We start from the raw sequence: 23,577 nt of genomic DNA, 5'->3' as shown, positions 1-23,577 counted from the left end.
GAACTCTGGGCCTGGGGCTGTCCCTCAGCTCTTCAGCTCAAGGCTAGCGCTCTACCACTTGAGCCACAGCGCCACTTCCGGCTTTTGCCTTTTTGCTTATGTGGTGCTGAGGAATGGAACCCAGGGTCTCATGCATGCAAGGCAAGCACTTTACCACTGAGCCACCTTCCCAGCCCCTCTTATGGTCTTTTCTGTCTGGAATGGTTTCAGACCTCAGCCTACTAAGTAGCTATGATTACAGAAATGAGCAACCAGAGGTTGGCTGATAGTTGACAGATTGACGTTTATTTCCTTTGGATATATACTTAGTAATGGGACTCTGGGTCATATGACAGTTCTATTTTTATTTTTTTTAAGATCCTCAAAAGCAAAGCAACAAAAGCAAAAACAGACAATGGGATTTCATCAAAGTGAGAAAAAAAAACCTCCTGCATAAGAAAATAATCAACAGAGTGAAAAATCCACCTTCTGAATGGGAAAATGTATCTACAAAACTGCTGATGAACAGGTATCAGTACTTTTCCCTGAATAGATGGACTGATTCTGGTATTCACTGACACACTTGAATCTTTCCTGGGAGATCTGCATATCATCTTACAGTCCCTTAACAAAAACTGCTATCCCTAGGAAGTCAAAGGCTTGCTGGGTTATTCTGACCAGGTGTTTCCTCATAAGAACAAAGGGATTTTAGGACTTACACAAGTAATAAAAGCCAAAAGGGTTTTTTGTTCTTTTACAAACCCCTAGCCATTAGAAAAAAGAAAGGAGCTTAGCTATATTTACTATACAAGACACAATATGACACTAACACTTGAAGTCAATAGATTCTTTTCTCAAGTCCCTTTGTCTCCAGATGAAGAAGTGAAACAAGCTACCTAGCTGTTGTTCAGTGCTTTGCTTTGTTTTAGAAATGGAACATTTCTTCATTCCCACACCTAGATGAGTAATGTAATAAAGTCATTGAATTGTTTACAAAGAAATTTTTCAAAGTTGATTCCAGTTCACAAATAAAATTAGCTGTTGGTCTTAAATAAGATTATTTGTCCTTCAGATGATAAAACAATAACATACAATTATAATATATCATAGTTTACATCAAGACTCAAGACCTTTGGCTATAATCTAAAAATATCATTTGAATAGCAGCCTCTAGTATCTCAACATACAGGTACGAAAGTTAAAGCTTTTAGCATCACCAAAAACTACACTTGCCTGCCAGACGCTAGTGGCTCACACCTGTAATCCTAGCTACTCAGGAGACTGAGATTTGAGGAGTTTGAAGCTACCTCGGGCAAGAACATCTGTGAGACTCCTAGCTCCAATTAACCACCAGAAAACTGCAAGTGTGCTATAGCTCAAGTGTTAAGAGCAAAAGAGCTCAAGGACAGAGCCCAGGCCTTGAGCTCAAGCCCCAGAACTGACAAGAACAAACGCTACATTCAACTGAGCACGAGGCTCTCATGCCTGAAATTCGTAGCTACTAGGGAGACTCAGATTTAGAGGATCAAAGTTTGAGGCTACCCTCGGCAGAAAAGTACAAAATGACCAACCAAAGATAGGGCTGGGGCATGGCTCAAGTGGTACAGCACCAGTCCTACAAGCAAGGCAAGTAAGCAAGACATTGAGTTAAACCTCAGTATTGCCAAAACAAACTACATCCAACTGGGATGTGTCTGAAGTTGTAGAGTATACACCCAACATTCATGAGGTCCTCGGTAATTTGAGATGAGGATCAGGAAGAAGACCACATTACATCTGACAATTACCACAAGAGACATTTAGCCACAAAGACACATTAGATTTCAGGCTATTTGCATTGCTACTTCTCTGGGGAAAAAAATACTTCCTTTATCAAAAAAAGAAAAAGAAATGTACACACACCTGATATATAAATGTAACTCTCTGCACATCACCTCTATAATAACAACAAAAAATTAAAATAACAACATTAAATCCTAAAGGCAAGGGCAACCAGAAAGACTGCATGAGTTTCAGTCCTTTGCAGCCCACATTTTATTTGGTTCATATTGCAAATGATCCAGGAGGTGGGAAGAAGAAAAAGACACCACATGCTGAGCTAGGGAGAGCCTCTCAGAAACCAGAGCACGGAAGAATTATGTACGAGGATGGGAGTAGAGTCCTTCTTTCCCTTGGCTTCAAACATGTATTTTAATCATTTACCACCGTAGTAAGGACGAGGTCCTAGGGAGGTAACATGGTACAGGACTCATGCAAGCCCAGGAGGCAGACTCTGCTACACAGGTGGCACACCACTCTGCCTCACACATATTTTTCCATTTTAACAACAGTGAAATTAAGAGTGCCATACAACTGATGGTGTTTGATCAAGGTCATCTTGTATTTAATGAGATAGTGTCTTCTTTCATTTTCACTACCATCCTAGGAGGTATTACTACCACTCCCAACTAACAAATTGGGAAACTGAGGCTAGAAAAGAAGCTAGGCAATAGGAACGCAGTGATCAACCTAATGATGTAAGGGATGAGAAGGTAGTGTGGAGATAGGGGCCAGCTGACCCTGAGAGCAAGTGCAGATCGTTCAGCATAGAATGGGAACATACCCAGCTTTGTAAGCAGCAAAGATCCACTCCACTGGGAAGGGAGAAAGGACTTCAAACAGGGTCACAGATGGACAGGGCTAGAAAAGACAGCATGAACTCACGTGGGGGCACAAAGAAACCAAGTGTAAAACAGTAGCAATGTGTATGCAACTACAAATGGCTCATTATGACCACAAGGCTGAGGAGCCATGCTAGAAACAGAGTGGAAAGGCAGGCTGGGGCCCTCAACAGGAGCCAGTCCAGAGTTTAAAGCCCGAGAGAGGCAAGATCACACAGACACAAAAAAGAACACCTGGGCAGCAGGGCACAGAACAAAACAGAGGCCAGAGGACCAGCTTGTAATGTGAGGGCCAGTGCAAAACAATGAACAAATGAGCCGCAGAGAAATAATGCACCTAAGGTATCAGGAGAGAAACAACAGCAGCAAAAGATCAACCCTCTTACCAAAGGGTTACTATATGCTAGGTACTATATCAAATGCTGTACAAATGTTGAGTCAACCTTAGGAAGGTGAAGCACAGACAGTTCTTATTCATTAAATTTCCCTGCTATGTCACTTTATCTCTTTCCATAAATACTCTCTATGTAAATATTGTTTTAGCTGGACATAGTGGCGCCTGCCTGTAATTACAGCATTTAGGAGGCAGAGACATGCACATCACAGGTTTCAGAATAGCCTGGAATACCCAGAGAGACCATGTCTCAAAAAATAAAACAAAAAGGACTGTTTATTAAGTTAATAATAACAAAAGTCACTATTTTTCCCAGAAGGTACTTTATCTAAAAGTGTTTTAAAGTAATATTTTTAGTCAACTAACATTAAAGTACTATATAAGTGTGGGTAGCTCATGCCTGTAATCCTAGCTACTCAGGAAACAAAGACCTGAGGATGGCAGTTCAAAGCCAACCTGGGCAGGAAAGTCCATGATACTCTTATCTCCAAAAAACTACTCACAAAAGTTGAAGTGGCACTGTGGCTCAAGTGGTAGAGTGCTAGCACTGAGCAAAAGGAGCTCAGGGACAGGGCCCAGGCTGTATGGTACTTATTCAATGAGACACTTGTGTAATTTTAACAGTTCATGCTTAAAAATAATATGGTACAATGGTTAAAAAAAAAAAGAATGAGCTCAGGTGAAATCAGATTCATCTAGTTCAAACCCTAGAGCCTCTACTCTAGGGAAATGAATGTATTAGTGAAATGAATGTATCAGCCCCGTCCCTGTGGGCTGTGGCTTAGGCAGAGTGACAGTCACTGGGCTTAGCTCAATGACTGGTACAAAGTAACTACTGAAACATGAATTATTACGAGAATACAGTTATATCAAAAGTCACTTTAAGAGTTCAGAATTATAGTTTTCTACTGAAATCCAGCAATCCCATATCACTTTGGAATATGGTCCATAAAGAAAAAAAAATCTTGTCTACTTTCCCTCCGGCTACTTTTTAATCACTCATGAAGTCACAGAACTCCCTAGAGAAATTAGTATCTTCTCCATGGAGTTCCTGCTGAGCAACTAACTACTACTCATCAGCTTCATAGGACCATTCCTCAAATGGCTTGCAGCTTCTGATGACCAGGCAGCAATTCCAAAACTATGTTTCACTCCTAGTAGAAGCAATGTATTTGCTTTTCAATCTAGGAAGCCACTTCATGGGACAATTCCTCAAATGGCTTGCAGCTTCTGATGACCAGGTAGCAATTCCAAAACTATGTTTCACTCCTAGTAGAGGCAATGTATTTGCTTTTCAATCTAGGAAGCCACGGTGTAGGAGGCATGTTAGAACCGGCAAAAAATATGAAAGTGGATCCTGGTACTATCTCCCCTTCCAGATATGGTAGAATGAGACTTAGGTCACATCAGCTAAAGCTGCCTCTTCGTTCCCTAACTCCATTCCACTTTGCCTTCACCTCTTTTCTGCTGCTCTATGGTGAGCTCAGGAAGCAGAAAGTAAGAAGAAAGGCAGAGAGCACTCCCACAAAGCCACACAAACAGCCCCAGACAGCGTGGGATCTAGGAACATGGCCTGAATGAACAAACTGCCTGGAAATCTCTTTACTACCAGGACTAAAATCCAGCCAAAAACAAACAAACAAACAAACAACAACAACCAGATTTTCAAAACAAGGTTCAAAAGTAAAAAAGCCACAAATATTCACCTAGTAGCATGCAAGAGAGCCGACAATCCCACTTACTGAGCTCACTGGATGAAAGGTGAGTCAACTATTCTGCCAAGAGTCCAGATTCTGAACCAAAGTAAGCTCAGTTCATGGAGGTAAAGTCTACAGTAAGCTCAGTTCATGGAGGTAAAGTCTACAGGTTCAAAGTTTATAGGTTCTGACATAACATCACCAAGAACAGTGATCCTTGAAAGCATCTCATAGAGTTTAAATACCTCTCCTTAGTGTCCAAATCCTTTATACCAATAAAAGTTTCCCTTGACTCCCACCACATAATGTATATAAGCACTGTGCTACTCAGTTTAGAGACTGAAATAATACAACCAAGCCCCACAAGGTCAAAGTCCCAAAGCTATATGAATTCAATTTATATGTGTCTCATTCCAAATCAGGGCTCACAAAATCAGCCACTAAGGCTACCTGATGGAGGTCACAGGCTGAATTTGATATTTTCTTGGGTTCTACTCTGCCATCAATTTTATAATCAATAAACAGACTTCTGAGGAAAATATCTCATTAATACTTCCCAATGTTTTAAAATAATGGCACTTTTGCATAATGTTTCAAACTGCTTCATCCTACCAGTCAGTGGCTGACACACAGCTGGATTTCCTCTCAGTCAGCTGCCCCTCCTTCTCAGCCCTCAGTGATCACACTGTGGCGGCAGCCTGGCTTAAGCTCCATGAGGTGACAGAGTCAGTCTCTTTCAGTCATCACAGAATCCCAGCATCACTGCTAGCTGCTGTCTGGATGACCATGTTAACATTCCCAGCTCACTGTTTCTGAGAGCAGGGATGGCTGGCATCACCATTACTGCTGAGATCTGAACCTGTGGTGCACAATGAGGCTGGTCCAAATTAGGGGAGATGGGTGCTGAACCACATGATGGGAGGTTTAAAATCCTCTTACAAAATACACCGTGCACAATGTGGCAACACAAGAGACATATGCAATTTTACTGTGAACTCTTACAGAGTAATGTTCTTTTCTTGAGGTCATGAATTGTTCTTTGAAAACCTCCAGTTATAAAGAAAATATTTCAGCTTAACATCTCAAGGCTAGTGGGCTTTCCCATTCTTTGTTTTAACCATTCCACATTTCTATTTATATGAATAATAGCAGTTCTCTTGTACTATTTTAAAAATGTGAGATTATTTATTCCCACAGAAAAGTTAAAAAATAAAAAAATGAAATACAAGAAGGCTGTTTGGTTCCCACACCCATGCACAAAGGAATTATTTAGCACATTAGAATACCAAAACCCAGACTCATAGTGCCCTTTCTCTGGGGAAAATGCTGTTCTAAAAAGCTAACGGGTGTGCTTGAAGCATATGCTTTTTCCCTCCCTCTTCTACAATAAGGTGGAAAGGGGTGCCCCATGATCCTATTTTCATTCCTGAGAACAGAGACAGAGGGGCAGGGAACCCCGTCCTCATCTCTGAAAATAGAGGCAGAAGGGCAGGGAACCCCATCCTCATCCCTGAGAACAGAGGCAGAGGGGCAGGGGACCCCATCCTAATGTCTGAGATCAGAGACAGAGGAGCAAGGGGGACCCCATCTTAATGTCTGAGATCAGAGACAGAGGGGCAGGGGACCCTGTCCTCATCCCTGAGATCAGAGACAGAGGGGCAGGGGACCCCATCCTAATGTCTGAGATCAGAGACAGAGGAGCAAGGGGGACCCCATCCTAATGTCTGAGATCAGAGACAGAGGGGCAGGGGACCCCGTCCTCATCCCTGAGAACAGAGGCAGAGGGGCAGGTGACCCCATCCTAATGTCTGAGATCAGAGACAGAGGGGCAGGAAACCCTGTCCTCATGTCACACAGAGATAGAAGCGGGGTGGGGGGACCAATCCTTAGCCCCGAGAAAGAGATACAAGTGTGGAGGGGGTGGAACTCATCATTATCCCTGAAACAGAGATGGAAGAGTGGGGGCTGGGGGGATGACCTGTCCTCATCTCTGAGAACAGGGATGGGAGTGTAGCACTAGGCATCCCATTAAAGGAGACACTGCTCAGGAGTGGGAGGAGACAGGGAGTAAGTGGTGGCTAATGACATTCCTCCTAGGGCCCAGTGGCTCTGGGGAGGGAGGTAAAAACTGTGGCCAAACAGCAGGAGCTCTAGGACACCTGACACAGTCAAGCACTTTGCCCCTTCTTTCCTTCAGTGATGAATACTGAGAACACAACTCCTAGTACTGTATCATACCCAGAAAACAAATTAAGCAAGATATGACTGCTATGGCGTAATTTGAAGGCTCAAACAACATGTATCTCAAAGATCAGCAAGAGAGAAAGAAGTGGAGAGGAAGAACACTCTAGACCGAAGGCAGAGAGGGGAAAGCCTGTCGAAGGAGGAGACAGAATGCTCTCCAGCTGGGCCATGAGAACGAGGAAGAGAGGTTGGCAGAGGATGAAGAAAGCAGACTTCACCCTACACTGACTATTTGGTCAGATACTTATTGAGTACCCTCCACGTACCAGGTACTCTGCTGTCCCCTTGAGATGGAAAAGTAAGCCAGGAGAAGGGCACAGTGTTACATACGGGTACCCCGGTGACTTGGGAGGTAGAGGGAGGAGGACTGCAGGCACAGGTTGGCGGGGGGGGGGGGAGTTGGGGGAGATTTTAGGGGGAAATACACTTGATGGCTAGTCTCATCATACATTAATGAAAGCATTCCAACACATAGGGATTATTCTCATAACCAGATCATAGTTTTATGACACATTCATTCTAAATCATATATACTAGGTAAATGCTAGATATAAAAAAGAATGTAAAGTCAGGCGTGTAATACATAACTATAATCCCAGCACTCAGGACAATGAGGTAGGATCATAAATTTAAGGCTAGACTGAGCCAGCCATATAGAAAGACTGTTTCAAAAGAACAAAGAACCAAGGAGGGGAAGGCGCTGGGTCTCCTCTCCTGCCCTCACACAGCCATCCTCCTCACCATCCTTCCATTCCCGCTATCTAGCAAGCTGACTGTACCATGCACGGTATCCATGCTACCTCTTCAGCTAGCTAGGGCCCTTGACTCAAATTCACACACCATATTGTCCAGGAAGGTCTTGCTGCTAGGTGGGTTACTCCTACAAACTCGCCACTCACCAGAGTACACATGACATTAAAACAGACTTCAGGGCTGGGAAGGTGGCTTGGTGGTTGAGTGCTTGCCTAGCATACATGAAGGCATGAGTTCAATTCCTCAGTACCACATACACAGGAAAAGCCAGACGTGGTGCTGTGGTTCAAGTGATAGAGCTCTAGCTTTGAGCAAAAGAAGCCCAGGGGCAGTGCCCAGACCCTGAGTTCAGGCCCCAGGACCGGGGGAGGGGAAACTTCACACACTTTCCACCAGCCCAAGTCCTTGAAGAAAGAAGCTGCAGGACAGGGTCCAGAACAATGTGGAAGTTTGATCAAAAAAATAAAATTAATATAAGCATGAGTCAAGAAACCAATAAACAGTCCTTATAGGACTCCTTTCTGCCACAAAACCAAGGAAGTGACCTTGCATTAGATTGAGGCTGACAAGTGCAGTTCAGAAAATCAACCTCAACTCTTCTCTTCACCTTGATGGAGTGCACCTGTCCCCCACTATGCCTTATGCAAAACCTGCTAGTCTGAAGCCTGAGCAAATCTGGTCATCAGGCAAACCCCATGGTCACTCCCTCTCCCCAGCATTAGATGTCCTGTGAGCGACTGAAGTCAAAGAAACTGACAGGATGGCATCAGATGGAACTGACCCCAGGGCACAGCAGAGGGGAAAGTGTCTAGTGACAGATGGATAAATGGGAGGCTCCCTTCAGGTCCTGAGCTGACACAAGCAAGCGCCACTTCAGAGAGAGAACCAGGACAAACACATTTTGGGCCCAGCACTTCATGGGCCGCAGAAGGCCTGCAGCTGCTGTCCAGAATGCATGACACATGGCGGGGGTAGAAGGAGGGAAGAAGGGAGGGAGGGAGGGAGGGAGGGAGGGAGGGTGTATATGAATGAGTCAATGAATATAAACTGAATATAAACTTGGAGACAGTTCTAAAACAGATGTTGTCAAAACCTGAAGAAGGAGAGCAACTTACTTTTTCTCATCCTACCTCTCCAGAAAGATTCTCATGTCTGCTGATATCTATTATTTCTTTATTTCACACAAGATAAAGGACAAACTACCTGTGATAAATAATGTGGATGAGTTTAAAGCAAATGAAACAAAGTTACTGAAAGAGATGCTGATTGAAGTCACCATCATCTGGCTGCAGGGCCTGGCTGGAGCTGTCCATTCATAAAGCCAGGCACCAGTCCTCTGAAGTGGTAAGGCCTTAGCAGATGCCAAGCCAGCAATCTCTCCCTTCCCCAGATTCTGTGGGGAGGCAGAAAGCAATAAGGTGATGATACTACTATCCAGAGAAACAAAGCAGAGAAAAGGGAGAAAGTCAGTACTGAGAACAAAGAAGTTGGAGCTGGGAAGGTGGCTCATTGGTAGGGTGCTTGCCTTGCATGCATGAGACCCTGAGTTCGATTCCTCAGTACCACATGAGCAGAAAAAGCCAGAAGTGGCGCTGTGGCTCAAGCGGTACAGCACTAGCCTTGAACTGAAGAGCTGAGGGACAGCGCCCAGGCTCAGAGTTCAGGCCCCACAACCGACAAATTGTGTGGATGTAAGGGGAAAATTCACTCATAAATATCACACATTCTGGGGCTCCAACAATTCCACTGTGGCTTGTCAAGTGTTGCCATGCAAAGAAAATGTACAATCAGCCAGTACTATCTCCTACAGAATCTGAATCAATGGTCCTCTAGGCATCTATTTAATCATCTCCAAGATCATGCACAATATTCCACACACCACATTATCAAACATTCTCACCATAACTAATGGTGTTCTTCCTTGAGACAAACATATGCACTTTCACATTTCAACTAATGGCAGCAAATTCCACCTCAGTAATCCAAAGACAGAGCAAACCTGCTCCCTTTCAACACTTTAGTGTTGAAAGGAAGTGATCACGGTTCCCCTTTGACATGGAAGCTTCCTTCTTTTCAGAGTCAAGATTCTTTCTGACCCTTTATTCTTTTAACACTGAAAACAGTGGTTGGTTATGAACACCCATGTATTTGCTTAAATGAGAAAATATACAACATCCTTGAACCAACTTTAAAAACTTTTAATTTGAAGATTGATCTTCCTTATTGAATTAACCTTTATAAAGTTTATCTTACGGGGCTGGAAATGCGGCTTAGTGGTAGAGTGCCTGCCTAGCATTCATGAAGCCCTGGGTTCAATTCCTCAGTATCACATAAACAGAAAAAGCCAGAAGTGGAGCTGTGGCTCAAGTGGTAGAGTGCTAGCCTTGAGCCAAAGAAGCTGAGGGACAGTGCCCCGGCACTGAGAGTTCAAGCCACAGGACTGGAAAAAAAAAAATTTACCTTATTTTTAGCAGCTTTATATAAGGCATAAGTTTACATGTTGTAGAATTCACCTAGTTTAAGTTCACAATCCAGTGATCTTAGTTCATTGCCAGTATCAGGCTCCAGGTTTAGAATCCTTCCATTATCCCCCCAAATTCCCTCATTCCTATGTGCAGCCTCATTCCTATCTCCAGCCCAGCACCCAGCCATCTCTGGTCTACTATCACTCGCTTTCCTTTTATAGAAATTTCATATAAATGGGACCACACACACTGCAGTATTTTGTGTCTGGCTTCTTTCATTTCACATGTAGTTTATGAGATTCATTCATGTTGTAACATATTCCTAGTTCAGTAATACTCCATACCGAGGATGTGCCCAAGTTTATAGAAGCTCATAGCCACAGGTTGTTATACTCGGTAGTAGTATAAATAGCACTGGTATGGAATGGACTTTCATCACTTCTGGAACACTGTTACTAGACTACAGGTCAGGATGTGTTTAATTATTTAAGACTAACCACACCCAGCTTCCCCTGGGGTGCCCCATTCACATTTCCTCCTGTAGTCATAGCTACTCAGGAGGCTAAGATCCGAGGATCACAGTTCAAAGACATCCTAGGCAGATTATCTACAATAACCACAAAAAGCTGGATGTGGAGCTATGGTTCAAGTGGTTCAGGGACAGTGCCTGAGTCCCAAGTTCAAGCCCCAAGACTGGCACAAAATAATTATAATAATGTCTATCTCTTTACATCAATAATAATATCTCTATCCCAAAATATTTATAACCATATTATTTGGCTTCTAATTATAAGTTATCGCTATTATCATTCAGTTCTCTAGTTATAAATGTGGATAACACTGTCCAGTAGGCATGGGACACTGATGGAACAAAAGTGAGAAAGGAGGAAGTCAGAGCACAAGCTCGCTCCGCTCTCCCGAGTGAGCACGTCTAATGCTATCGCCTATGGGCACCACAGTCCAGCTTCTTCAGTCAACAAAGACTCTCACCAGTGATTCTCCAGGCAACTTCCAGCTCTGCAACTTTGGACAAAGGCTGCATCAATGGGTCCTCCTTGTTCTGAAGCTTCTCGCTTCTTAGACTAAGAAGATACGAGGATTCCCTGTTTCTCCAGCATGCAGACAGTCACTGAAGGACTATCCTGCCTCCAACAGTTTAAGCCACTCTATTAATCCTTCTTATGACCCACATGTACCTCTGTTCCTCTAGGGAAGCCCAACTAACATGAAAGCACATCACCACAGAGGAGGTGGCCAATAATATCAAAAGACAGAAGACACAAATAAAGACACAAAAGTGAGAAAGGAGGAAGTCAGAGCACAAGCTCCCTCCATTCTCCCGAGTGAGCACGTCTAATGCTATCGCCTATTGGCATCACAGTCCAGCTTCTAGTAATGGACCTGATTCCTTATGTATCAGCTTCTATTATGCAACTCACAGCTACCTTAAAGTCCACATTCATTTACTCAGAAAATTACTGTGTTAGGGATTGAATACCCACCTAAAATGCTCTATCTGCTCAACAAACTTCTTACCTCAGGAAACAGGGCTGTGTGTCCTTCACTGTTCAAGTGGAGAACCTGGTGTATCCTCCACACTTCCCTGTGCTGCCTAGCGCACTCATTCCTTCTAAACCTCTCTCCAGTATATTCACGTCAGTCCATATCTCCACTGATAGCATCTATGGACTAAGCCTGGAGTTATTAATTAGAAGCAATCCTGCCCTCAAGTGACATCTAAAACCATATAGAAACACTTCTGGTTGTCACAATTCAGGGGAGCTGTAGATGCTAGAACATCCAATGGGTAGAAACTAGGAACACTACTAAATATCCCATAATATCCAATCAGTCCTGAACATCAAAGAATATCCATCCTAAAATGTCAGCAGTACTGTGATTGAAAAGCTTAAGTAAGCAGAGGAATGATGTATACCAATAGTGTTTATATTAATGGCAGTTCCTTAAGAAACTATTATAACCCATAACTATCTTTGAGTGTAATAAGTAACGCTCTATTAAAATGCAATGCACATGTACATGTGAACAAGCTGAACACTCACTTGTGCATGCTCTCCACTCCTATCACAATCATGATGCAGTAGGAAATCCCACTTTGTACAAGAAAATGTAAGGCATACCTAGAAAAGGCAAGAAGAGTATGGTAAGAAGAAGTCACAAATATCAGGTTCCAATAATTTAAGATAAAAAGTATTTAGTATTAGCCAAAACATTCCTATATTCAAAAGCAGGGAACACCTGGAGAAGGCGTCTCATTCCACAGGCCCTAAGAGCTAGACAAATAAAACCAACCCCAAGCTGTGCCCAGGGAATCCACATCACCTAGCAACAAAAAAGCAGTGTGGGATTATGTGGTTCAAGGATTACAGCTTTCTTCATAACTCAAGAAACAATGACTTAGAAAAAAAGTAAGAAACATGGATTTCAGAAAAGCTCTGACAGAATACCTGCTATTTCTCCAAACTTTTCCTATACGTGCTTTATAATCTGCTTTTATATTTTGAGCATTACTCATAAAACAATAAAAAGAACTAAATATTACAATTTTCTAAGAAATATTCAAATCTATCCTCAAACTATAACATAAATCTAGTCATTTCTTAACTTTCTGTATTGTAGATCCATAACAACATTCTAACTTATGACAGTACTTTCTAATATTTTGGTATAGAAATCAAACAAATACTTCACAAAATTTAGGCAAAGTACAATTTGAATCTCAGGGACTAAAATCAATCTGAATTATCACTGCAATCATAATTGGGGGTGGGGGGAGATATATGCTCTCAATTTTCTTTTTAACTTTGATGGCACAGTTTATGATAAAAATTTCAAATCATTATACACAGTTTATTAGTAAGGGTCTTAACCTATAGTTAAAATAACTTTTTAACTTACTCATTATGGAATAACCAGCACCTCCAGGTTTAACAAACCCCAGTTGTTTAAATTTTTGACATTATAAATAAGCTGTATTTTTATACTCCAGACATATCATAAATAAGGAGTAATACACTCCAAAGCAGATTCACAGAAGAAATCTGCTTCACTATTAGACATAGAAGTTTGTCTGTACTACACACACACACACACACACACACACACACACACACACACACAGAAAACCACACTTAACTAGATTGCTGCTATAATCAGAGGGCCAGGAGGACACAGAAAACCTTATACACGCACAAACGGAAACAGAAAGATGCTTTTAAAACAAATTCCTCACGATTAAAATACTTTTGAAAATTATCTCCTCTTCACTGCTCTAACATTAACAATTCACTAACACATGTGAACATGGAAAGGGGGACTGATAGATATTTCTTTAAGGACTCTGAAAATGGGTTAAAACTCATAAAAGTTACTTATCTTACAAAATGAAAACATGATTGAGTGATGCTGGGGAATTTTTCCTTCAGGATGAGTAAAATGCCACTATAAGCCAAGGACTATAAGCCAAGGACTATAAGCCAAGGACCAGGACCACTCTGAAGCTGCAGTTTGCTTCTCCAGCAAGCAGCACTGCCTCGGAGGGCGTGCCTGGCCACCTTCCGGAGGCAGGGCAACATTCAGGCAGCTGGCTGTCAGATAAGCCTCTGCCCCTGTGATAATGCAAGTTTATCAGTACTGACCTGCTCTGCAGTCAGCTCTGTTTTGTTGACCTCCACATCAAGCATCAAGTTACTTTTCTATTCAGTTACAGCACTGAGCTTTCAACTTTTTTGTACTAAGCTACTCAGCCTGTCCTCATTAGAAATATGGACAGCATAAATACATAATAGCCATTGAAACTGTTTCAGGGTTATGAGAAAACTCATGAAAAATGTTCACTGGGCTGTTTGTCACAGAAAGCACCCAACTATTAAGTACTATTAAAGTAAATCTTAAACAGGCTTTTAAGATACATTCTATCTAACCCACACTGTTTCACAGTTGCTAAGATCACATATCCTGACTGACATAAAAACTCCAGCTGTTTCTGGCCAATGTATCACTGGCCAGTTCTTCAAGGGGTGGGATATGGTAAAATGTACATCACAATCTTCCAAACTGCTTAAGACTTAAAAAATAAAAATGCTTGTCCCAAAAGGCATTTTTTAGATAATACATTTTATTTATGCTGTATTTTAAGTCACACTACAGATAGATATAAAATGTATTTCTAGCAAAATAATGCACAAGTTTTTTTGTTGTTTTTTTTTTTTTTGGGTCCGGTTGTGGGGCCTGAACTCTGGGCCTGGGTGCTGTCCCTCAGCTCTTCAGCTCAAGGCTAGCGTTCTACCACTTGAGCCACAGCGCCACTTCCGGCTTTTTTTTTTTTGCTTATGTGGTGCTGAGGAATCGAACCCAGGGCCTCAGGCATGCAAGGCAAGCGCCCTACCACTGAGCCAACTTCCCAGCCCAATGCACAAGTTTTTAAAAGTTCAAAAGCTCCTACTGATTGTTCAACCAATCTCTACTGAATATCTGCATTTTTCTGTTTTCTTTTTGGCAGGGCTGGGAGGTCAAACCCAAGGCCTACTACATGTCAGTCAAGCACTGTACTGCTGAGCTACACCCCTTACTAGTGAATGAGTGTTTTTTGAAAAATTACTCAACTGGACAGTACATGGAACAGTCTCTATCCTCAGAGAGCCTGCAGTCTAGAAAGAGATGCACTAGCAATAGCTTCTTCAATACTATATGAAAAACACTGAGCTTCCGTGTAGTGGTTTATGTGAGTGACCACGGCTGCGTGGGAGGTGGAGGTCAGGAGAATCCAGGTTTGAGGGCAGCTCCAGCAAAAAGTTGGTGAGACCCCATCTCAGTCAGTAAGTTGGGTAGGGTGGATGTACCTGTGAGGCAGTTACTACTCAGGAGGCTGTAGGTAAGAGGATCATGATCTGAATCCAGTCCCAGGCAAACACTCAAAACTGTCCCTGAAAAATGACTCAAGCAAAAAAGAGCTGTCTTTGGCTCAAGTGCTACAGCACTTGCTAAGCAAGTATAAAGGCCCCTGATTTCAAGTTCTAATACTTCCAAAAAGAAAAACAGAAAGATTGGATAAACACAAAAATATCCAATCTGAAGACAGGTGCCAGTGACACACACCTGCAATCATAGATACTCACAAGGCTCAGATCTGGAGGACAGTAGTTCAAGGCCAGCTACGACAGAGTAGTCAACTGGAGTCCATTTCTAAAATAACTAGAGAAAGCCCAGGTTGGAGGTGTAGAACAAAGGTAGATTGCCAGCCGAGCAAGTAAGCTCAGCAGACACAAGGCTTTTACTTCAGATTCCACTTCAACCTGGATCACCAACCAGAGGATGGCAATGGCTTAAGCATCCCTGACCCACAAATCCACCCCAGATATTTTGGATTTTGGAGAATTCTTGATCACAGGTTTATGAAAAAGAAATACAGAACCAGTAAGATCTATGCAAATACTCCAAAGTTTGAAACACTCCAAAATCTGAAACACTTTTGGTCCCAAAATTGTAACAGACAGCTGGGCCTGAATAGCAATCCCTGCTGAGGATGACTAGTTTCTACGCCATGCTTTCTGTAGTGTGAGGGCTTCTAGTCCTCACAATAATTCTGGTTCCATGTTACAGATGAGGAAGGTAAATTCCAGAGGTTAAATTATAATTCAAAGTCACATAGCTGTCAGAGCAAGGGACCTGGACCCAATCCAGCTCTTTCTGACTTCTAAGTCTATGTTTTATTTCATTACCCTATGTTCTTATCAAAGGTATTTCAGTGAGAATATAAATTTAAATTGGTTTTCAGTTAAAAGTAACTGGTATCTGGGCACTGGTGGCTCATGTCTATAATCCTAACTACTCGGGAGGTTGAGATCTAAGGATCCTGGTTTGAAGCCACCCCAGGCAAAAAAGGCCATAAGTCTCTTATCTCCAATTACCCACCTGAAAAAAAAAATTGGATATGGAACTGTGGCTCAAAGTGGTAGAACAACAGCCTTAAACAAAAAAGCCGAGGGGAGGCACCCATGGGCAACAACAACAAAAAAAGTAACTTGTATTGCTGGTTACCAGTAGCTCTTTCTGTAATCTTAGCTACTCAGGAGGCTGAGATCTGAGATCATGGTTCAAAGCCAGTCCAGCAGGAAAGTCCATGAGACTCTTACCTCCAATTAATTACCAAAAAGCCAGATTTGGAACTATAGCTCAAGGGGTAGAATGTTAGCCTTGAAGACAAAAGCCAAGGGACAGCACCCAGACCCAGAGTTCAAGCCCTGGGACCAGCAAAAAGAAAAAAAAAACGCTACTATACAACTTGAAATATTTAAGACTACTCAACATTACTGTTGGATCTAAGAAGATTTTATGAGAAAGAACTGCTCACTAAAGGATAACTAGTAAAGAAAACCATCCTCACGTCTGAGGGGCTCTCTCCTTTTCCACAGACCACAAAGTGAAGTAGGACTGCTAGCCAATCTGAACACAAGCCTTCTCCACCCCTTAGAAAAACATGCTACAAACACATGCTCAATAGCAAAGTTGTTTATTAGAGAATGTGTAGACTGAGACAGATATGCTTTAAAATGAAGCCAGAAAAAGGACAAAATAAGAATGATATAATAACAGTTGTTGTTGAAGCTGGATAACAGGCTATGAAGGTTCATCATATCATTCTCTGTACTTTTGTGTTTGGAAAAAAATATCTACTACCCCAGACAACATGTTTTAATAGAAAGCTAAAAAAAAACCCTCACTAATGACATAAACTTGATGTGGTCAAGAATATGTATGACAAAGACTACACTCAGGTCTGTCAAACCTCAACACCACACACTCCTACCAGTGGCAATCTATATCTGACAAGAATGCTGGTAACAATGGAGTAGACACATAATAAATTAGCCTCAACTGATTATTTATTTGGCTTAAATTAATTATACTGGAGGGGATTTCATTGTTGTATCTCCACACATGCTTACATCATATTCTAATCAATCTCACCCCCTCTATCACTCTGACTCTTCTCCTGTCCCCAATATTTCATTTTCATTGATGCAAATAGTCAGTTTCCACAGTATTCACCCTCCTTTATCCTCCCCACTAGACCAACCCCCTCCTGCTGGTCCCCACCTATCTACAGAATCTATCTTAATTGATTTTTCATGACTATCCAGGAAACATTTTCAATTTCCAGAGGCAAAAAGAAGATTAAAAACCACTAATGCTACCCAGTCCTCATAAGAACTAAAACTATCAACCTAGGACCCACACAGAGATTCTATTACTCTATAACAGAAACTACCAAAGCACAGACCAAACAAGTGCATTTAACTCTCTCATGTCAAACATCAGCCCACAGGACAGGCCAAAGAGTCCTCACAAACACTGCAGCACACAGACAAAGGAAAACTCAGAAGTCACAAAGAGCCCTTCCACTGAGTTTATGTTCATTTGCCAAGAGTGTGCTCCTTCCTGTCCGGCCTCCTTCTATCAGACACCACCACAGCTACCTAACAGGAAGGTCAGTATTTCTTTTTCTTTTCTTTTCTTTTTTTTTTTTTTTGGTTGGTTGTGGGGCCTGAACTCTGGGCCTGGGCGCTGTCCCGCAGCACTTCAGCTCAAGGCTAGCGCTCTATCACTTGAGCCACAGAGCCACTTCCAGCCTTTTCTGCTTATGTAGTACTGAGGAATCGAACCCAGGGCCTCATGCATACAAGGCAAGCACTCTACCACTGAGACACCTTCCCAACCCCAGAAGGTCAGTATTTCTATACTGTCAGCCTGATGAGGAAGAGGCTGAGGGAATGACATGCAATCTCATGTTTTCTCAAAAACAACTTTTCTTTTTGCAAAGAAATGGTAGAATATAAAAACTGAGTTTACCACATTCTTAAAAGCCAATTGCAGACCAAAACACTTTAATTATTAGTTGCTTACTTTAATAGTAAAGAACAATTCAAGAAAGTACAATTATGATTGATACTAAAATAACCAAGGAATAGAACAAAAAGATATTTAAAATTTTTTTTTCTCAGGGGCTGGGAAGGGTGGCTCAGTGGTAGAGCGCTTGCCTTGCATGCATGAGGCCCTGGGTTTGATTCCTCAGCACCACATAAGCAAAAAGAAAAAAAAAGCCGGAAGTGGCGCTGTGGCTCAAGTGGTAGAGCGCTAGCCTTGAGCTGAAGAGCTGAGAGACAGCGCCCAGGCCCAGAGTTCAGGCCCCACGACCGGACCCAAAAAAAAAAAATTTTTTTTTTCCTCAAAAGAAAAAGAAAGCCAATTGCAGCTGGGTGCTGGTGGCTCACACTATCCCATCCTAGCTACTCAGGAGGCTGAGATCTGAGGATCACAGTCAGAAGCCAGACTGGGCAGAAAAGTCTATGAGTCTCTAATCTCCAATTAACCATTAAAAAAGCTAGAAGAGGAGCTGTGGTTAACATGGTAGAGTACTAACCTTGGGCGAAAAATCTAAGACACAGTGCCTAGGCCCTGAATTGAAGCCCCAGTATTAGCACATGCACGCACATGCATACATGCCTGCACGCACGTACGCAGGCACGCAGGCACACACGCACGCATGTGCGCACACACACACACACACACACACACAGAGCCAATTGTATAAAAAACTAATAATCTGGCAAACATGCAACCAATGTCTGTTTTTGTTATTGGTTAACAAAAACATTTAAAATGGGGTTTGTCACGCTAGAAAAAATGCAGAATAGATGAAAAGAATTATGCATGACAAATTAAAACATATTTACATATCCTTTTTAACTGCCCTCTTCAAAAATTATAAATAGTAAATTCCTCTCCAAGAACAAACTAAAGACAGAACTCATTCCTCTTCTCTTGTTCTTGTATTTAAAAATTAAAGTTAGCCATGAGAGACTACTTTATAAGAATAAAACCCTATATTTGTTGTTTCTACACACTCAGTTCTCAAATCTATCCCAGTAAGTCTTCATTTAAACATGATCAAATAATTACTTACCATCCAAAGCAAAAAAATGCAAGATAAAGGCCCAAAAGGGTAGCAACTATGTGTCTTATAAAAGAACTAGTTTTGCTTGCATGTAGATAAGTTCGAAACCAAATGGCTGCTAACAAGGCAAAGAGTTGGCACACTACAAAGTTGACCTGTAAAGAAAAATTAAAATTCTGTATTAGCAACACACTTAAACTTTTCATTTTCTGTTACATTTAAATTATAAGGACAAAAACACCATGATTACATAAAAATCAAGATCTCTAGTATCCCCAAAACAAAGCAACAATAAGCAGCCTTCCCATGGATGAACCTCAAGTTCAAAGTGCTAGACCACTTAAACTACCTCCTGGCAGGGCTCAAGTGTGTCCACGTGGGGGAAGTGGGGAGAAGCACCTGGACAAAGAACCTGGACAACAGTGGGTAACAGAGATGGAAAGCACAGGACACCCTAAGCTTTAAGGAATAGAGGAACCTATCTGAATGACTCAAGAGAACCTAGAGCAGGTGGAAAAGAAGAGCTCAAAGTGTCTCACAATGCTCTAGTACAGGGTGGAGCTACCCCAGACCTCCCAAAGCTAAGGAAGGTCCCAGGGCCACAGATCTGTGGAGCGCAGAGGGCATGGTGTGATCTAACATCACCACTGTGAACCATGGGCTCCAGAGTCATAGAGGGATGGTAAGGATGAATGACTACAAAGGAGGCTTCCCTCAGAGAGCAGGGGTGCGTGGGGAGAGAGACCCAGTCGACCAGGGTCATCAGCTGACGCCCTCACCAAGTTACAGCCAGTCTCCACTGGCAGAGTGCACACACCCTGTGGCTGCTCCTTCTCCACAGACATGGCTGACAGCAAGGGTGTCTGTGGAGGCTGAAGGAAAATCTCCATCTCTCTTCTGTGAGGCATAGTCTCACCGAAAAAAGAAAAATGTGTCTGAAAATCTATAAATAAAAGGTACCTTTTCCTAAAGGCACAAACAAGTAGGTTCTTGTCTTGCAGTACAAGGAAAAAACAGTTGGCCATTGTAGTGTGTTGTCTAAGAGACCACTGTTCTCTGAACCACACTCAGCACAAGCAAAATGACTTTTCGAATACTTTGAGCACTTGTTCTCTCCCCAGCGGTTCCCAAGAGATTCTTTTAATTAAACCAGAAGTAAATAGATCAGGGAAATTTGTATTCTTGACACTAATAGCTATTCACACCTGCATAGTTTCATTTAGTTTAAAAACTTTCAAATGTCTCAATCTGTAAAGCAAAATATGGGAACTCTTGAAAATTTAGTCCCAGAAGTAACCCAGGTTTGGTTCAGAATTGAACAGAAAAGTAAAAATACACACACAAGAAATTTAACCAACATGAAAAGTTTTCTTTTTAAAAGTTTTCACCAAAATGTTTTAGGAACAGCAGAAGGAAGGAGCCTGAGGGTGATGTTACAGAGTGACATCTTTAACAGCTGACACACTAACTGGGTTCCTGTTCCTGTCCTAGCAAGACTCCAGCACCATCTGACTAGCTTCTCTTTCCCTTCCCCTCTTCATCCTCCGTGCTTCCCTGGCTGTAGATTTATATAATGAAAAGTACAGTGTGATTATTATAGACATATCCTTGGACTAATGTCAGAGAATTTTATTTCTGTAATCACTCATTCTCAATATTGTTGTCTTTCAGGTCAAGAAAATGAAATCAGGCCTCACTCCAGACATGGTATCAAAATCCCTGACACTGAAGTTTGTATTAAAAGAGCGTAATATAGGTTCTTGTAAAGCTCAAGTCATTGGAACTAGGGTGCTGGAAAATAAGGGGACAGGCGTTCTAAGGGGGAGGACTCAGGTGTGAAGACACAGACGAGAGAGCATGGTAGATGAGGTCAGGGAGGGAGGTTCACCAGGAGCTTCCTATGTTGTGCAGTTATTTTATAGTGATAAAAAAAAGCATTGGTATTTGTCAAACAGGAAAATGTTGTGGCCACCCTCTCTCTGCAGAAGAAGGAGCAGGAGGCGCATGTGTGGAACAGGAAGCCGGGGCTGCTGGGAGGAGAGTGGAACCAACCAATCCAAACAGCCACCATGGCTGAGGGAACAGAAAAGGCAGAGGACTACGGATGGAGGGCTGCACTGTGAACCAAGTAAGGGAAACAAAAACAGTTTAAGGAAAAGTGAATTCTGTCTCAGGTATGCCTGGTGTGGGAGTCTGCAGAAGGCCACGTGTGCACGCTCCTAATGTGGCTCAGAAAAACAGGACTGGAGTTGCAAATTTGGGAATCAGGGACACAGCTTTAAGAAAACCACAGAAAATCAAGATCTGTAATGCTCACACCCACCATCAAGTCAAGTGTCAGGGAGTGAGCAGACCTGGTGGGGAGGTTGGCAGGTGTCTGCTGTTCAAGAATCAATGGTCACTGACAGATGTTATAAGGCACTGAATCAAGCTGCACCTAATATAGTGATTCCAGCCTTATTGGTAACCAATAAGAGTAGTTGAAACTCCCCAGAGCCAGATTTTATAGACGAGCTAACAGTCTTGGTATTTAGGGGACCTGACTAAAACCATACAGAGTAAGAATAGCCCACACTTCTCCCTCACTAATTGCCAGGCTAACTGTGCAGGAGACAGGATGGTACTCAGAAAACACAGTGAGTCTCAGTCACAACTAGGAGCTCCAGCTCCAGAAGCTCAGGAAGGACAGTCCCTCCCCTGCCAGAGGGAAGCCCCAAAGGCATCCCTGGAACAGAAGTGGCCTTAGAACTGACCAATAAAGGATAAGAAATGGACAGACCACACGGTGGGAGCGCTGGGAAGAAGCAGCAGCACAAGAGAAAGAAAGAAAGAAAGAAAGAAAGAAAGAAAGAAAGAAAGAAAGAAAGAAAGAAAGAAAGAAAGAAAGAAAGAAAGAAAGAAGAAGGAAGGAGGAGAGAGAGAAAGCAAGCAAGCAAGCAAGCAAGAGAGGAAGAAAGAAAGAAAGAAAGAAAGAAAGAAAGAAAGAAAGAAAGAAAGAAAGAAAGAAAGAAAGAAAGAAAGGAAGGAAGGAAGGAAGGAGGAGAGAGAGAAAGCAAGCAAGCAAGCAAGCAAGAGAGGAAGAGAGGAAGAAAGAGAGAGGAAGGAAGGAGAGAGAAAGAAAGGAAGGAGAGAGAGAAGAAAGAAAGAAACAAACAAACGAACAGGGATGGAGGAAAGGAGGCAGGGAGGAGGAAGAAGAAGAGGAGAAAGCAGAAGCAGCTGGATGCTGGTGGCTCACACCTGTAATCATAGCTACTCAGGAGACTGAGATCTGAGGATCATGGTTCAAAGCCAGCCCAGGCAGTAAAGTCCATGAGACTCTTATCTCCAAATAACGGTGAGAAAACTAGAAGTGGCATGGTGGCTCAAAGTGGTAGAGCACTCACCTTGAGCAAAAGAAGCTCAGGGACTTTGTCCAGGCACTAAGTTCAAGCCACACAACCAACCAAAAAGAACAAAAAGGACTTGTAGAAACCCTGATGAAGAAGTCCAGACTGTCTGTTACTTTGCTAGAAAAGACTAGAAGACACACATCCAGACATTCAAATAGCTCTTGAGAAAGGTCCAGAATATAAAGCTTTTCCAAATGGAAGCCACATAGTACTTATTCTCTCATGGACAGGGTAGGCTGCAGAAGCACAGAATCCTGGAGAACAAGCACACAGGTGACCTGTGTCTCCGAAGATATAACAGGAGATGCTGTCCTGAACATGAACACAGATACCAGTCATGGCTACCCGTCATGTGTGGGGTACTTCACACCAACTGTCTCAGTCCTTAGGACAGGAGGCTGCTCCCCCATTTTACTCAACCAACCTAGGCACTAAGACCAAGGTCACATATAGCAAGGGGTGGTACCCAGACTAGAACCCAAACCTTATGGAACCAGCCTCTACTTCCATAGCCCACCTCAGATCAAATGCAAATGCTAAAGGCAAGGTTCTGAAAGAGATTCTGTTACCTGCCCAACACTTCCATCCTATTTCAGAAAAATATCACCATATGCTGCTTCATAGAGCTAATAAAGGCCATCTAAAAAATCTTATGTGGAATTAGTGGATATTTGGCTTGCTGCAGGCCAACTTTCTTCTTTGTGGAAATGAAAACACAGTTAGCCCTCCTTATCTGTAGATTCCACACTGAGAGATGCAACCAACAGAAAGATGAATATGTCGAGACTGTTTTCTCGTCACTATTCCCTACCTAAACAATATAGCATAACAGTAATATGCATATTATTTACATAGTATTATGTATTTAAGTAATTCAAAAGAGGATTTTTAAATGTACAAGAAGGTAACTACGTTATTTGCACGTATTGTTACTCTATATGTGGGACTTAGGCATTCACGGATCTTGGCATCTGAGAAGGGTCCTGGAACCCATTCCCTGCTTCTGGATCCCAGAG

General features: G+C 42.4%; 1 protein-coding gene across 1 annotated transcript in view; it reads right to left on the bottom strand.

Annotated features, from left to right (window-relative positions):
- Mboat2 (membrane bound O-acyltransferase domain containing 2) overlaps positions 1-22,900 on the bottom strand; it is a 79,530-nt gene extending 56,630 nt beyond the window's left edge. Inside the window, exons 1-4 of the mRNA XM_013013566.1 lie at positions 22,774-22,900; positions 21,222-21,286; positions 19,179-19,324; positions 12,256-12,333 (exon numbers count right to left, since the gene is read on the bottom strand). Coding sequence (XP_012869020.1) covers positions 12,256-12,333; positions 19,179-19,324; positions 21,222-21,286; positions 22,774-22,900 — 416 coding nt within the window. The remainder of the gene's footprint in view (positions 1-12,255; positions 12,334-19,178; positions 19,325-21,221; positions 21,287-22,773) is intronic.
- Positions 22,901-23,577: the final 677 nt, after the last annotated feature.

The sequence above is a fragment of the Dipodomys ordii genome, unplaced genomic scaffold, assembly GCF_000151885.1.
Source record: "Dipodomys ordii isolate 6190 unplaced genomic scaffold, Dord_2.0 Scaffold20, whole genome shotgun sequence".
In the NCBI taxonomy this organism is placed as follows: Eukaryota; Metazoa; Chordata; class Mammalia; order Rodentia; family Heteromyidae; genus Dipodomys; species Dipodomys ordii.
The sequence above is the reverse complement of the archived record's forward strand: the minus strand, read 5'-3'. Positions and strand labels throughout refer to the sequence as shown.